Source organism: Electrona antarctica (assembly GCF_951216825.1).
Source record: "Electrona antarctica genome assembly, chromosome: 15".
NCBI classification, from domain to species: Eukaryota; Metazoa; Chordata; class Actinopteri; order Myctophiformes; family Myctophidae; genus Electrona; species Electrona antarctica.
The window spans coordinates 17,119,140-17,136,040 of record NC_136796.1 but is presented as its reverse complement, the minus strand read 5'-3'; the positions used below and the strand labels follow the sequence as shown (position 1 = coordinate 17,136,040).

At 44.3% G+C, this 16,901-nt stretch overlaps 3 protein-coding genes across 3 annotated transcripts; all 3 read right to left on the bottom strand.

The window, feature by feature from the left end:
- Positions 1-25: 25 nt before the first annotated feature.
- zdhhc18b (zDHHC palmitoyltransferase 18b) lies at positions 26-14,162 on the bottom strand (the record flags this gene model as incomplete). The annotated part of the gene is made up of 10 exons (XM_079521989.1): positions 26-385; positions 3,895-3,997; positions 4,474-4,583; positions 5,346-5,443; positions 5,608-5,694; positions 7,828-7,965; positions 9,945-10,097; positions 11,618-11,778; positions 12,512-12,729; positions 14,037-14,162. The coding sequence occupies 10 exons, from the start codon at positions 14,160-14,162 to the stop codon at positions 26-28; spliced, it is 1,554 nt and encodes a 517-aa protein (XP_079378115.1).
- LOC306938630 (copper chaperone for superoxide dismutase-like) lies at positions 6,413-7,180 on the bottom strand (the record flags this gene model as incomplete). Its single annotated transcript, XM_079522892.1, has 1 exon — positions 6,413-7,180. The coding sequence occupies one exon, from the start codon at positions 7,178-7,180 to the stop codon at positions 6,413-6,415; it is 768 nt and encodes a 255-aa protein (XP_079379018.1).
- A 1,550-nt stretch (positions 14,163-15,712) lies between the features above and the next one.
- LOC306937965 (chemerin-like receptor 1) lies at positions 15,713-16,759 on the bottom strand (the record flags this gene model as incomplete). Its single annotated transcript, XM_079521988.1, has 1 exon — positions 15,713-16,759. The coding sequence occupies one exon, from the start codon at positions 16,757-16,759 to the stop codon at positions 15,713-15,715; it is 1,047 nt and encodes a 348-aa protein (XP_079378114.1).
- Positions 16,760-16,901: the final 142 nt, after the last annotated feature.

Genomic DNA, 16,901 nt, shown 5'->3' with positions numbered 1-16,901 from the left:
GTTTAAAGCAGTCAGAAGAGGTGCATTATGGGACGAAGCGGGCAGTTTTTTTGTACCCCCTGGATTTGTACCCGGTACCCGGGTGGGGTGTGTGTGGGGGGGGTGGGGAGTTGGGGGAGGTCGGAGAGATGGGCGTGGATGTGGGGACGTAGGCGGGGCCTAGAGTGTGGAGCGCCGGCCGCTTGCTCCGCCCGGGCGGCCGGCTCTTCTTATTGGTGCGTCGAGGAGAGGGTGGGGCTTCGTCCGTGGAGCTGGTGGTGTGGCTCGCCTCGCCGCCCGGGGTGTCAAAGTTCACAGCCAGGCTGTGGCCCCCCGGAGGAGGAGCAGGGGGCCCCTTGGCGCCGCGGGACACGGCCTCTGCTGCCACTATGGGGCGGGGCTTCCCCTGGGGACAAGAAGTGGAGACGATGAGAGGCGAGCGAGAGGCCGACTCCAACAAGCCTTTAGTTCCCTGTGTGCACTGACACACACACACACACACACACACACACACACACACACACACACACACACACACACACACACACACACACACACACACACACACACACACACATATGTACAGTATATGCATGTAAACACACTGTACACTGACATAAACACACACACACAATAGGCTATGCAACTACACTGACACACACACAATATACATAAACAAATACAATATAATAACGGTAGCAAAAAATATTGAAAATAGCTGCAAAAAATATTAAATAGCAGATCTACAAGCACTGTGACACATTGTGATCTTGTAGAGCGGCAATTATGGCATCTAGCAAAGTGATAGTATTTGGTATAGCCTAATCAGATAAATTGGCAACCAAATAATCACTATGAAAATAATGGATATAGTTGCAGCACTAGACCACTAGAGGTCAGAGTTGAGAGGAGAGAATGGGAGAGAGAGAGAGGAGAGATGGGAGCAGAGGAGATCAGATCAGTGAACAGCTGTGTAGAGGAATCCAAGGCGCTGTGTGATGAAAAGGGGTGATCCTCTTATGGGAGATTAGATTGTAAAGGTTATTGCCCAAGGTTCAGTGAAGAGCACTCAGGCATTCACTGTGTTGTAAACCACTGTATTTATGTTTCACACAGCAGCTTAGACGGGGCCGGTGCTTAGAAGAGTACCGCTCTAGGCAAGCTCAGTCGTATCCGTCCCGTCCCAATCCCGGGATTAATAAATTAATACATTTTAATCCAGGACCCGCGGGAATCCCCCAAAAATGTCTCATAGCTCTAACGAGTGATAGTCATGGAATACCAATCGCACAAGTGTCATCATTCATTTAAAAACAAAATCACACCCGTGTGAAATGAGGGGCGCTGTTATCATACACTCACTCTGGCCAATCACCATTTGCGTCCTCACCCTCTTCACTTTTATCTTCAATGTTTGTGAACCCGCAAAACTGGCCATAGGAGGGGTTAGCGCCCCTCAAAAAAAAAGTTCCCAATAAACTAGAGGGGTGGACAGCCCCGCCCTCACTCTAAGTTGCTCAGTGGCGTTTGAAGGACCCGGAAGAACGCTCTACTTACACATTTTCTCGATTTGGACACAAAAATGTAGTGTCCAAAATGCGGTGCTAACCTCCATGAACGCACCTGAATCGATCGCCATGAACGAGCACCCTGGGTTAAACCCCAGCTGCGCGCTCTTTTGCTAAACCGCCCGCCTGCAGTCCCAACTTTGGCCAGTAGGGTAGCGCAGCTTCAACGTTTCCCAGACACTTTGGGGGCTTGGTTCTCAAACCTTTTCATGTCTTGTCAAGGACCCCCATATTATATGGGGGTCCTTGTTAACTCCCATATGAAAACACTGTGCCTGGGACGCCCATACAAGATTTGTGTGGTTAAAAGGTTTTAAAGAATATATATTCAAAATGTATATAGAAAATAGTCCATCTAAAAGTACATCAGCTATATTCAATGTACGTGCTTAAAGGGTTAAACAGTTTTTGATGCTATATAGGCCTATAGCATATTAACTATTTTTTGCTGGGTGGGGACCACCTGGAACCCCCTCAAGGACCCCTGGCAGTCCCCGGAACAGAGGTAATTTATGAACTTCTTCCAGCTGGTGCGATCTTCTCTGCTTCCTTCCAAGATGGTCTTTTCTCCACTTTGAGAACCAATGCTATATTGTGTGACATGATGTGACTAAGAAGACAAAGAGCATGCCGACACAGACAGATAGACACGGTGACATAGTGGTCCCCTACTCTACAGCAGTGGTTTTCAACATGTGGGTCGGGTACCCAGTGAAGTGACAATTAAGGACCATTTCGGCATCAAAAGTAATCAACAAACAATACTAAAAAAAAACTCTCCTCCGTGTCATCAGTGCCCATACCCGAGGTGGGGTTGGCGAAAGGGCCTTTCTGTGTGGAGTTTGCATGTTCTCCCTGTGTCCCCTAGGGTAGGTACCCTCACAAAAACATGCAGTAATCCTGGTCTCTAAAACTACCTCCCCCTGGCCAGCCGGGGCGCCTGATGGAGGGGAAAGGAACTGGTCGGAATAACGTGTTCCTTCCACGCGCTACGTCCGGCCAGGGAAATTCCCCCCCGTCAGGTGAAAAGAAGCAGCTTGGACTCCTCATGCATTGAAGGAGGCATGAGGTCAGTCCGCTGCCCCCCCAGGTTGGCAGAGGAAGTGTAGCGCCCAGGATTACATTAGATAATTGGCACTGGGTGAAAAAACTGGGTTGCAAAATCCAGTTTTTTAAAATTATAAAAAAGAAAAAAACTGGTCAAACAGTGGCCAAATTGTCAAATAATAAAAGAAAGGGGAAAACATTGCGGAAAATAGCTGAGCTTGTATATCTGTTATTTTCACAATATTTATCTGTGGGGGGAGGGGGAGTCCCCAGTTCAAATATGATCATTTTGGTGGGTCACAGTTTGAAAAGGTTAAAAACCTCTGTTTGTCTGTCTGTCTGTCTGTCTGTCTACTAAAGTGGTCCTCAAACCTTTTCACATTTCCAGGACCACCATAACTCTGAGTGTACACAGTAACACTCAGAGTTACAAAGCCGCTAAGGGTCCATTTATAACCCCCTCCTGCACTTTGAGAACCACTTGAATTAACCAAAGACATGATAGGAAACCAAGAGTAGCCATCTTCCATTTCCTGCGATGTGTGCGTCACACAGGTTTAGGAGACTTTACGAGTCTCTTTAAACCCAGGTGGAGAACTGGCGTGACCACGCCCACTTCGGATGACCATGTCCTACCTAGTGGCGAGGTGTGGGATTACGTCTATTAAGGATCTCTGACTAAAACCAAGAACATCAGCCAGCGAAGGACAGAGCAAAGTCCAGACATGTCTCCTCCTGGTATCCGATGGCAGAATAGCATGCACACACGCACGTATGCACACACACACACACACACACACACACACACACACACACACACACACACACACACACACACACACACACACACACACATACAGTATACACACACACACACACACACACACACACACACACACAGACGTATTACTATACTTTACCTCTCAGACCCAAAACTTATAATATTTTGTTTGGCAAACGATCAAAATAACAATTCTTCTTCTACATTCTCTAATTGTGTAGACTTCTTGTAAATTAAGTAATGCAGATGTTTAACAATAAGTATGAAACCCGGCCTCGCGAGAGACTCCCATCGCCTTCCATACGAGACAGGATGTTTGGCCTTACAACCCAGATGTCCTCAGCGATGTCTAACATAGCTCTAAATGCAACGGCATTAGAGGTATGGACCAGAGCTAGTCTACGATGAAAGGACGAAAAAAACCAATACAAATCTTTTTAGAAAAACAGAGGTCAAAGGTCAGGCAGAGGAGAAGGGGGTGCCAGGTGGGGGTGGGGGGTAGTATGGGGGGTATCCTACCATATTGATCTGGTCTTTGGCGTTCGTATCGGGCAGCTGGATTTCTGTGACACTGGTCTGGACGGCCACGTCTGTGGGCAGGAGACCTCGCCTGTCGATCAAACTGCAAGACAAACAACAGTGACAAGTGTCACGCAGCTGAGCGGTCAAACCTTGTTCCTGTCGGGCAGAAACGTTGTATCTCCACGTTTCAACTTTGTAAGTTATTTTCGTAAATTACTGATTGCCCTACCGCATCATACAAGGGTGTCGCACAAAAGTAGCTATTTTCACTGTTTTACAAAATATATTAGAAACTATAGCGGTGGCACACTTTTCTCTCCTGAAGTAGAAACTTGCGTCACCAGAAAGAGGACAGAAGGACAACACCTGAAAGTTTGATGCAATGGCAATTTCACACGTGAGCACTGCAATTGCTTTTTCCAGCCAGCAAGCCAATCAGTCAATCAGTCATTTTCAACTCTGAGTCCAGTCCAGTCCTAGCTGTGTCGACGCACATACTGTACTGTGATGTCGTCCGGACATACCAGTATGCCACTCATATAAGGCATGGGGGGCATGCATAAGGTAGGAACTGACCTGGGGGGCATGGGTGAGCACAGTATAGAGCCACAGTTGTAGAAGATGTTGTGACTGTAGGGGTTGGTGGTGTCTTCAGAACCACTCTTCCCCGACCAGGACCCTTTGATCTGTCAACACACAACATACCCCACACACACACACACACACACACACACACACACACACACACACACACACACACACACACACACACACACACACACACACACACACACACACACACACACACACACACACACACACACACAGTAAGTCACACTGATGATGTTAAATGTTTCTGACAATGTACTGAATATACATTATATATACACACACACACACACACACACACACACACACACACACACACACACACACACACACACACACACACACACACACACACACACAGTAGTAACAACTATGGCACAGAATATTTCCCGGGTTTAAAGGTATGACAACGTGTTCAAGTAGGGCTGTCCACGATTACAAACGTAAGTCGACCATTCATTATCACACAAATAATTGCGATTAACGATTTAATTGAACACTGGAACTTTACAATTTGTATTTCGGTTTGTCGAAATATAGGGCAGATATGACAAATAACTTAAATATGCAAAGAAATCACTGACACATTTAAACATTTTATATATATATTTTTTTGTAACGAAATAGCGGAAATAGTTGATCTACAAGCGTTGTAAGCTTGTAGATCTATCTCTGCAATTATTTTGTGTTTGAAAATGTATTTTTCAACATGGAAACGATTGACAATGCACAAATCATTAAGATTATCTCAAATAATTGCGATGAGGCAATAATATGTAATAATTGTGGCCTACGTTTGAGTTCAAAAGACAGTGGCTCTTTGGACAGTCAGTACTCACGTCTTCGTTGGTGGTGAGATTGGAAGCCACAAGGTACGTGTGGAAGCCTGACAGACCCAAGATGGACCACACCGAGAAGAAACAGATAGCCAGCTCCACTGCAGTGCACCAGGCTACGTCAAGGACAACCACGGCATTACAGGAACAAGAAAACCCTCAACAAACATATTCCCACAACATCGTCATCCTCCCAAATATAACACACGCGCATGCACCCACCCGCACCCACCCGCACGCACCCCTCCCCCCCCAGGCCCCACACACACACTGTCCATGAATTGATGAAAAGGATATCTGCCTGGACTCTCCTGAAGAGCAAACACCAAACCTTTTCCAGCCCCTTGAGCCCCTGAAGAAAGAAGGAAGATCAAATCAAATATTCTCAATACACAAACAGGTCAAAGAGGGTTCCAAGTAGGTTGACATCGAGTAGGTGCTTCTCAACGGAACAGCCTGGATACGACAAATACATTTAAATTAAATTGGGCCTCTTCCTTACTTCCTTCACAGCTCTCATTGATGACACTAACGAAGGCTCTGTTCATTCTTAATTTCAAGGACCACCATAACTCTGGGAGTGTATACTTGTACACTCTAACAGGAGTCTGGGACACTCTAAGATATTTAAGATGATAAATGGGTACTCTCTCCTGATTGGCTGAAATCTAGCCACCCAGCTGAAAAAAATATTTTCTGTTTATTAAAGAACTGGATAGAGGGGGAGACTCCTGATACTGAACAAACACTCTATAGCAATGATTACTATCACAATATAGTGCATTAAACCTTTTAACAAAAAACTCTGTAACATGCATCTCAACTGCATTTTACGATCCCCATCGTCACTTTAGATTTTAGCCATATATACTATAACAGTTTAAAACTCTTGTAAACAAATCGTAATGTAAACAAATCGTAATGTAAACAAATCTTAATGTAAACATAATGTAAACAAATCTTAATGTAAACAAATCTTAATGTAAACAAATGGGGGGGTAACGGTACAAAATATGTTTGAGAACTACTGATTTAGAGGCCATTTTGTAGAGTCGGCCTCAGGTCTTATTTCATCTCTCCCACAGCGTCCGTCCGTCGCAGGCACACACCTGCTTGGGGTTCTGGAAGAGTCCCGCCGAGCGGGCAATGATCCCACAGGCCAGTCCGGCCCCGGAATTACCAGTCTGTTTCGAGAGGGGATGACCTCCTCGACCCAGGTCATCTTCCCCGGCATCGACCACCAGCGACCGACCGATCACGTCCCACACCTTTATCTGGCTGTCTTCCAGTCTAAACGTGGCCCTGCCGTCCGGCCCCGCCACGATATTCCCCAGATCCCCCACGTGCCTCTCGGGGTCGCCCGGACCTCCGTGCTGCCTCCCAAATGGATCGTAGTGCCCTCCGCAGCTGAGGCAGTCGCGCGTCAGGTCGCCCAGCGCGTGCACGTGGAGGCCGTGCGTGCCAGGCTCCAGGCCGTCGATGGTGCCGTCCACCAGGCAGCGGCCCGTGGACAGCTGGACAAAGCGAACCGCACCCCGGACGACGCCCCGACCACCGGCCGGGCCTGACATCACGGCTACTGCCGCGCCCAGGTCCGGTTCCGAGCCTCCGCCTCCTCCGATGCCTTTGAGCACCGCCTTGCGCCCGGTGCTTTCGATCAGCGCTAGGACGTCCGCCGTGCTCAGTGCGGACTCCAACAGGACCTCCTGCTTCCCGACGTCCACGCTAACCGACTGCACGCCGGGCTGCCCCTCCAGAGCGGCTCTCACGCCGTCTCCGCAGTTCTCGCCGGTCATCTGCACGGCGAACTGAAGCTTGGTCGGTCTGCTCGTCTCCATGTCCAAAACGCTTGTCCACTGGTGCTCGTGCAACCATGACGCAATTTAATGGATATAAGTCCCCCACTTGGTGACGCCATATTTGAGAGATCCATATATGGTGCATTGGACATGTGGCTGGGCATTATATCCACAACAATCTGGGAACCCATCGGCCAATTTTTGGAGTGGTGCAAACCACTCCAACAACTGGCTTTGTTAGTACCCGTGTGTGTGTTTGTGTACCTGTCCCTCAAAAGAATGAGCATGGTTACTATGGTCACTGACATTACGTCAGACCACAGCTGATCAGGCTATATCAGTTCACACGGGTGTGATTTTTTTTAAAACTGTGCCCTCTGCTGTTTGTTTCCTTGACTTTGCCTCTGGGGGCGCCGCCCAATAGAATGAGGATAAGAGTAAGTTGTCTGTATGCATTACTATGCAACTGTTTTAAAAAACTGTCCCAAGACACAATATTTATATTTGAAATGTAGCGGAGTGAAAGTCATGTGCTTGCAAAAGATAAATAAACCAAACACTCCAGAACTGTCCTTATGTACAGTGCTCAAGTAAATGTAGTGGGGGTACAGAATAAATGAGAGAAATGCACATAGCATGTGGATATAGGTAGTATAGTTCAGTTGTATGTATGTATAGATACTTACTCAGCGCTATATGAGCCGTCACACAGCCGAAGATGAAGGCGGTGAGGAAGGACAGCGACACGATGAAGGTGTAGAAGAAGCGATAGTTACGCTTCCCAACGCAGTTCCCCACCCAGGGACAGTGGTGGTCGAAACGCTCTGCAACGAGACACAAAGTCACGAGTCATAACACCCTGGCAGGGACAGTGGTGGTCGAAACGCTCTGCAACGAGACACAAAATCACTCATAACACCCTGGCAGGGACAGTGGTGGTCGAAACACTCTGCAACGAGACACAAAATCACGCATAACACCGAGGCAGGGACAGTGGTGGTCGAAACACTCTGCAACGAGATACAAAAACATGTGTCCACATAATATATTTATGTTTTATTTTTATAATGACAACTATCTTACAATACAAAAACAATACAAAATCGGTTGAATTACTGGAACGTTAATTCAAACATTTGCTCAAAACGTCAGTATTTCTTGGTAGATTATCTGGTTTTTGTCTTTTCTATTCAGTAGTTTATTGACAAAGCTATTGACAAAGCAGAGGAAGCCTGTACCTCCATAAAAAGCACATTGTTTGTATTTGTTACATTATTATATATTATATAATCAATATAATATCAGTATTGTAATATGAGACACTTAGTTTACACACATTTGTACACAAAGAGCCTGGAGTTTGTTGTATCCTATTGACAGATATGTACAAATACAGTATATGGTCACATATGTATTTCTGTCAACAAAAACAACCAATCAATCAATCCCCAAATATCACTTAAATCATAATGGAGGTCTTATAGGTAAACGATAATTATTGACAATTGTGTCAATACCATCCCTGCACACACCAATCCAATCCAATCCATTATAAAGCACATTTTTATACAACAAAGTTGAAACAAAGTGCTGTACACAAAGAAATACTAAAAATATCAGGGAAAAAGCAACAACAACAACAACAGTACATAAACAGGGCAACATAAGGACAATGCAGTGGAAGCAGCAACTCTTAATCGGTATGCCAAGGAGTACAAGTGAGTTTTCAGACGTGATTTAAACACAGATAAGGATTGCGACGCTCTGACATGAGGTGGAAGTTCATTCCACAGTGTGGGTGCTACAACGGAAAATGACCTATCCCCCCGGGATTTCAGCTTTGATTTTGGGATCTTGAGAAGTGACTGGTCAGTCGACCTCAGGGCCCTTGTCGATGCTTTGGGAGCTACAAGTTCCGATATGTAGAGTGGTGCCAACCCATTTACAGACTTAAAAGCAAATATTAAGATTTTAAACTGGATCCTGTAACGCACAGGAAGCCAGTGTAGGGAGGCAAGGATCGGGGAGATGTGGTCATACTTCCGTGCCCCTGTTAAGAGGCGAGCGGCCGCGTTTTGGACTAACTGTAGTCGTGACAGACAGGCTTGGGTAACACCAACATACAGTGCATTACAGTAGTCGGGTAGAAATAAAAGCATAAAATAACACCCATAAGGGTCCATTTGGAACCCCATCAAGGAAGGAACCATGAGGGTCCCTGGACCTCACTTTGAGAGTCACTGGTGTAACAGAGTGTTTCCAGTGGTATCCGGAGAACTCGACAGTTTACCAACTCACCGCGATTTAGTGCATTTTAGTTTTTAAATTGCATTGAATTGAGAGAGAGAGAGGATAGTTGTTTAGAGTTAACACTAGTAAGAATGCTAAAAGTTTAAACACCAAAGTACCGAAACAATGTTATTCATTAGTAAACAATTCCTGAAATAGTAGGCCTACTTATCATTGGTATTCACATACTCACCTTTTTATCATCATCTAGCTGACCATTAATTGCACAAAATAATTTGATCACTTTGGAAATTAACTATAACATCTGTGAAGACAGCATGTTAGCATAACAATGAAGACATTGATGAAGAACTTTCACCGTGGCGACTTGGTAAACTGGCGAGTTCTCTGGTATCCTTTCCAGTGAGCCAACATGCACAATATCAGCACCCTGACTGTTTAACCAGAATGGAACAGACTCATTGATAAGACCTTTGGAGGCACAGTTTCTTAACAACATGGCTGCTGTGCATAGACCCTGTATACAAAGCCCTAGTGGGAGGTGGTGACTCACCCACACAGTTGTCACACAGGCTGCAGTGGGAGGTGCGTGGAGGACGGAACATCTTGCAGGTGAAGCAGTACTTCAGTTTCACCACCTGCTGGTTGATGAGAACCTCCTTGGTGCGCGGCGGGGGGCGGTACGATGACGAGTTACCCACGATATCTACATGTGAGAGAGAGAGAGAGAGAGACAGAGACAGAAAGACAGAAAGAGACAGAGAGGGAGAGATGAGGGGGAGAGATAAGAGGAGTTGGAGAGAGAGTGGAAGTGAGTGAGTGTCCGTGCGTGACGTGTGTGTGCGTGCGAACGAGCAGTACTTGGGCTGACTGTTTTCGAACAGCCCAAGTACAGAAAAAAAAATAGGGCTTATGTGACTCTGTCTTTGATGTGTTATACACCACAACACACATATCAGTAGGCTATACAACACAACAAACACGAGATATCCGTGTCGCGGCTATTTGAGAACTTTGTTTATATTTGTCAGGATGTCAGGGAATCCAATAACCAACCCACACAAGCCTCTCCGGAAGGAGGGCAGAAAGCTTGTATCTCCATATTTCAACTTTTTATGTTTTATTTAAAAATGTATTAAGGTATAAATTAATGCCCTGTTTAATCATAAAAATGTGTCGTGCAAAAGTATCGGAAAAAAAGCACATCAACAAGCTCACGAGTGATGCGACGCAGAGTGAGCTTGTATTGTTTTCCGCATTTGTGTCTGTGACTTTTATACGTAACCAATTAAACACTTTAACACGATCTTGTGATAATGGGCCCATTGGAAAACACGTTTCATTTCCTGAAAAGTCGTGATTTTGGACAAACTAGGTTTCCACTTGAGAGCGATGATGTTGCACATTGAAGAGAATTACAGAGCACGAGACAACTGCTGTGATGGAGCCTTCCTCTGTAATTGACACAGAATGTCCTTTCATTATTCACACAATCAAAACGGTAGCAGTCGACTCGTGCCCAGAGGCTGGCTGGGCTGGGCTGGGCTGGCACTGTGCCCGGCCTGTGCCAACGAGCTTCTAAGCATCCTTAATGAGGAGAGGCACCAGGCCATGTGACGTTACAGCAAGATGTTCAAACGCATTATAGACAAAATTATGTTCTACCAAGAGACAAATGACTCCACCTCTGTTCATTCATCCTCTAAATGAAAAACCTACACAGTGTAACTTTAAAACGATCCCTGGCTAATAAGCCTCATATGTCTTAATAAATTATAATTGCCCTCTATAAGTAAAACAAATTCAACATTTAAAACACCTTAAATATGTTTTAATCGCCCGTCGCAAGTTGATGATGTAATTTGTCCACGTATGGTCCAGCAATAAACATCGTACTTAACCTAAACTTAACTAAAAACCAACGTAATACTTCCTAAAGTTAATATGAGCATCACAATGTATTATGTTTTTATAAGGATTCCATACACTCTATAGAGCTGGACCACACATGAACAAATTACATCATCAACTTTACTTGAGTAAAATATTAACTATTTGTAAAATAGTTACGATATTTAAGGTGTTTTGTTATAGAGTGCAATTAGAATGTATTACGGCATATATACGGCTAATTAGCCAGGGCTCCTTTTAACACTGAGGGTTTTAGAGTGTAAGATGAAGTTGTGATTGGGGAGTGTGTGTTTGTTTGGTGATCTGCTTCCGTACCGATCTGCTTCTCGATGTGCTCCGCCTCGTCGGGCGTGGCCCGCGGCAGGATGCCGGGGTCCGTCAGGCTGGTCTGGAGCAGTGTGACGATGACGAACACGAACAGCACTCCTCCAATGGCAGGGATGCATCTGGTCAGGTGACGCACCAGGAAGGGACAGCTGATCACCACGGTCCAACCACAGAGAGACCACAAGAGACGGAACCATTTAATTTGTTTCGGTAAATGGTAAATTGTGCAATTATATATAGCGCTTTTATCTAAAGCGCATTACATTCACATTTCACACACACATACACCGATGGCAGAGGAAACCATGCAAGGTCACTTGGTCCTATTGTTTTGTTTTATTTGATTTCTCAATCACAATTGCTAGGTTCATTGTTTACTTGGCTGGTATCCTATACTATAGTTTCAAATGTACAGTGCTTTACATAGCCTGTTGTTTAGACAGATATGCTAGGTTCATTGTCTGTCTGCTTTCCTATAGCTTCTTTGAGGCACTACATTGTTCTCTCTGCACTCTACTCTACTTATGTGACTACCGCTATTTACAACATTGTTGTTAATGTTTATTAGACTACAGTTCATGCTTACTCTGCTAATTTTGATCTCACACTAATGTGTATGTTAAAGTCACTCTGGGTAAGAGTGTCTGCTAAATGTCTTAATTGTGCATCCATAATGACACTACTACCAGCAGAGGGCAACTGTAGGACTACTGTACCCCACTGACCCCTTGGCAGGAGACACTGGCAAGACACCAGTGTATTAGTGTTAGCTATTATTCTATTGATTCCTCTTATAGACTAATCCCAGACTATATAGTATAGTATATAACTAAATCGATGACATCGATAAATTGCACAGACTTTAGGAAAATGTGAACTTACTCAAAAATAAAGAACAGTCCACTCGTGACCAGAATCAGGCCCAGCGTTAGGGGTAGGACGCCGCTCTGTTTCGCTACAATGATGCGTCCATCGCAGTAGAAGCGGTTCTTTCCCGGGAAAACCTCCCACTTCCTCCTGGGCGTTCTGGTGTTGCTCTTTGCGTCGTTGTTGTTGTGATGATAGTGGTTCCTCTCAGGGTCCCTCTCCGGCTTCAGGGCCTTATCCACAACAACCAGTACAGTATATATTAAATATACTGTATACTCAAGTACTGTAAATGCTCAAGTATTCAAAAGTGCAATATCATAGTTTTTTGCTGTATTGAAATTTAGAACAGGAAAATCAAAGTCTAGTCTACTAGCTTGTAGATCTGCTATTTTCACTATTTTTGAAGCAGGGCTTAAGTGGTTAATTCATAATGTACATTCTTCTCTTCCTAGACATGCCAACACTGGCCAACACTTCTGCATAGACCTTTCACAATAATTATCAACTAATTAAAACTTATTAAAACTAAAACTAGTTAAAACAGTTTCATACAATTTCAAAAAATAGCAGGCAAAGCAGATGTACAAGCTTGAGCTTGGCTATTTGTGTCAGTCCCAAGTATTATGAAAGCAATATCTCAGTCATTTCTTTATTTAATTCAAACAGACATTTTATATATTTGTTTACATGTTACAATGCAGGAAGTACACAATTGTTTATCGCAATGATTTGTATGACAACTACCCTGCTGAAAAAAAACAGCAGAAACCAGCTTATGATGGTTGCTGGTTTATGCTGGATTTTTCAGCAGGGTAATCATCAAGTATATGGCATGATCTCCATGGCCCTATACCATTACCTCCTCAAAGTCAAAAGGTTAAAAATCTATATCTATTCAGTAATCAGTATTCAGTAAGGGGTCTTCCAGTGTCTCCAGTTAGGCTATGGTACTTAATTTCAATTCAGCCAATCAGGAGAGAGAGAGAGAGAGAGAGAGAGAGAGAGAGAGAGAGAGAGAGAGAGAGAGAGAGAGAGAGAGAGAGAGAGAGTGTACCCATTTGTCAGTTTAATTATTTCAATTACAATGTTGTCTGTGTTCATTTATTTGTGTCATAACTTCCGATTGCACTTGTTTATCCTGTGTCCTGTATCTCAGAGTTCTCTATCTGATTGGATGAAATTGATTCCCAGAACAGATAGGCTATTGTTATATCAGCATATAGATATTCATAATCACTTAGCCTATTTTAACAAACGAAAATATCATAATGCACCATTGCACCTACAATAATCATCATGTTTAATTGCATGATCGTGACAGAATCAGAATCACTTCGCTTTAAATCAATTTCCCCATATTACACACACAAAGAATATGAGATACTGCTTGCCCCCTAAGCCGTTTGCAGTGCAACGACATTAATAAATAATAAACCATCTAATCTAAATCAAATCAAAAATAAATAATCTGATAATCGTAATAAAAAGGGCAAATCTAAAACACACATAAACAGAGAAACATGTAAAAGATCCCTACCTCTTCAGGCTCAGCATCTTTTCCACTGATCGGCTGCTGCTGCTGTGCTAGCGGTGAGGGATCGGGGGGTGGGGGTGTAGGTGAAACTGCCTGCGGTCCTATTTGCTGATATTCGCAGTTTTTCATGTTTTATGGCGTCTGTTTGTATTTGTTGTTGTTGTTCTCCGTCTTCTTCTGGCTTGGAGGAGCACCATGTCATGTGCGAGGCAGCAGACAGCATCACAGCGGGGCAGACAGACAGAGAGACACAGAGAGAGGGAGACAGACAGACAGACAGACAGACAGACGGGCTCTATTCGGTGTTTCAGATGAACGGAGGCATGATGACGTCTGTGTGTCCGGCTGCGTCAAGACGCCTTAAAATTAAAATAGACCACGGTTCCGACGGAGTTCCATTTCCAAAATAAATGTAAAGCGACAAAGCGTTAACGGAAGTCTAATCTTGATTTAATTAGGGTCTTGATCTTGATCATGCAGGTTTGTCGTATACATTATCCAGCTGCAAAATCAAACACTATATATGTATTTCAATTTAATATATTATACACACCGATTAGCCATTACTTCAGAGTATGAGATTTAAGTGAGGAGCTGTTGATGAACACACAAGGCGCTTCCCCTGACCAGCTGATGTTGATGGTCAAGGATGTTACAACGGCGTCACGAACCCTCTGAAGTACATGTGTGTGCGCAGCCTTTAGCTAACGGTGATAACCTATGCCTGGTGATAACCTTAGCCTTTTGCCGAAGCAACTGCTTGTGAATGTGACGTCACTGACTAATCCTCCTTATATTTATTTATCTGCACTGCAGTACGACGGTGTCGCTGACTCGCTGGTCGAAAATAACTGATCTACAAGCTCTACCAGAGCCAAACGTGAGTCCTGCCCACCCAAGCAAATAAATCAGTTCTAGGCTAAAGGAAACCACAGGATGAAAAGCCACTATATAATCATTGCAATACAGAAAATACATTTAGTAGGCCTGTGATGTTCAGTAAACAGGGGGATTGCTATAGCTCTTTTATTGGGATACCAATTGTATCCAATCAGGAGAGAGAACTCATACTTAAACAAGCGAAATTAGAAGTGATACACAACAAAAAGAACATATAGGCTATATTAGTTGCTTCTCCAGTAGGCAATACAATACCATAGGCTACTGCAGAGAAGGGTTTGACGTTGACGCCTAGAATAAAATGAATGCAACATATTAGTAGAAAGGATAATGTGTAAAGCAAACATTAATTTACACAACACCGAAGCTGTCTATGAAGCTATATGAAATGATGAATCATCATATTACTGCCAAATACAATAGCAAAAACAAACAGAACATTTTGTGTTTTGTGACAGTTTAAAAGGTCAGCATGTTTCTATCACACATGATAAAATGGAGTTTGCAATTATAATGGGTTTGTATATGAAGGGGCGGGGCAGCTAAAATGAATATCAAATATCTAATTACTGAATCAAGTAGGATAACGTAAAAACTGTCTGGGTTGTGTTCACAACTTTCTTTTTTGACTTCACTACAAATTGCTGTTGATTTGGAATTTATTTCACCCCCGGTAACAGTGGCGGGCCGCCACTGAATCATATAGGGGGAAACACGTACTGCGTGATCTATGCTTTCACTCAAGTACTGGGGTTGTTCAGTGCTTTGTCCACCATTGCCTATACCTGTGTCTCAGACCAGCAATTGTCTTTGCTAGGACTAGTGATGGCTGGGTTTGTGGGAGTGATGATCTGAGACAGCTCTTCAGCGAAAGCGTTTTCTAGCACTTTCACCATAGACCTGTGAACTTCGTCCTTGAAATCATGACCCATGAACACGTACAACAGCGGATTCAGGCAGCTGTTGAGACATGCCAGGCAGAAAGCTATGGGAAACCCGACGACCACCATGTTATGCACCGTTTCACTGTGCTCCACCTTGAGATTCACCAACGCAATCTGTTCCATGATTTGAAAGGGGGCCCAGCACAGGAAAAATGTGGTGATGACGGCTGCGATGATTCTGAAGGGGCGACCTGAGTGGCTGGCCAGCCAGCGTTTCCTCCTGAGCCGGTAGATGATGAGAGAATAGCAGGAGACGATGACGGTGAAAGGGACCACGAATCCCATGAGGAAGTCGATAATGATCATGACGCCACGTCGAAACTTCCACAACTGCATTGCGGGTCGACTGTAGTTATCGGTGAGTGCAAAGTTGTCAAAGCACCAGATGATGTCCTTATTACGGACAGAGGGCCGCGTGTCCTTAAAGATGAAGTAAGGGGAACTAAGAGCCAAGGCCAGAAACCAGACAGCCAGACTCGCACAAGATGCCTTTCTGACACTGCGGTGGTTCTTAGCCCACACTGGCCACACCACACATACACATCTGTCGACACTGATGACCATCAGAATGAAGATGCTGGCATACATGTTGGTGTAGACGACGGTGAAGTTGAGTTTGCACATGAACTTGCCAAAAGGCCAGTGGAAGTCCAGAGCCGTTTCTGTGATTCTCAGGGGCAGGAGCGCTGCAACGAGGAAGTCGGCCACAGCGAGGTTGAGGTACCAAACGGTGTTGATGGTTTTTGTCATTTTGAAGCCCGTCACCCAGATGACAACTCCGTTCCCCAACACGCCAAGCACAAAGACCAGGCTGTAAATGACGACGGACACGATCTTGAGGGATTTGTTGTTGAGTTCAAGTTCATAGTCATCATGATCCATGGTTTTATTGTGATAGACAGCAGTTGTGGCCACAATACCCACCATCCTAAAAATAATAACAACAAAACAAAGTCACGTGCTCTGTTTTATCACACACACATTTTCAACCTCTCTTAATTGATCCTCACTAATGTGCATTAGA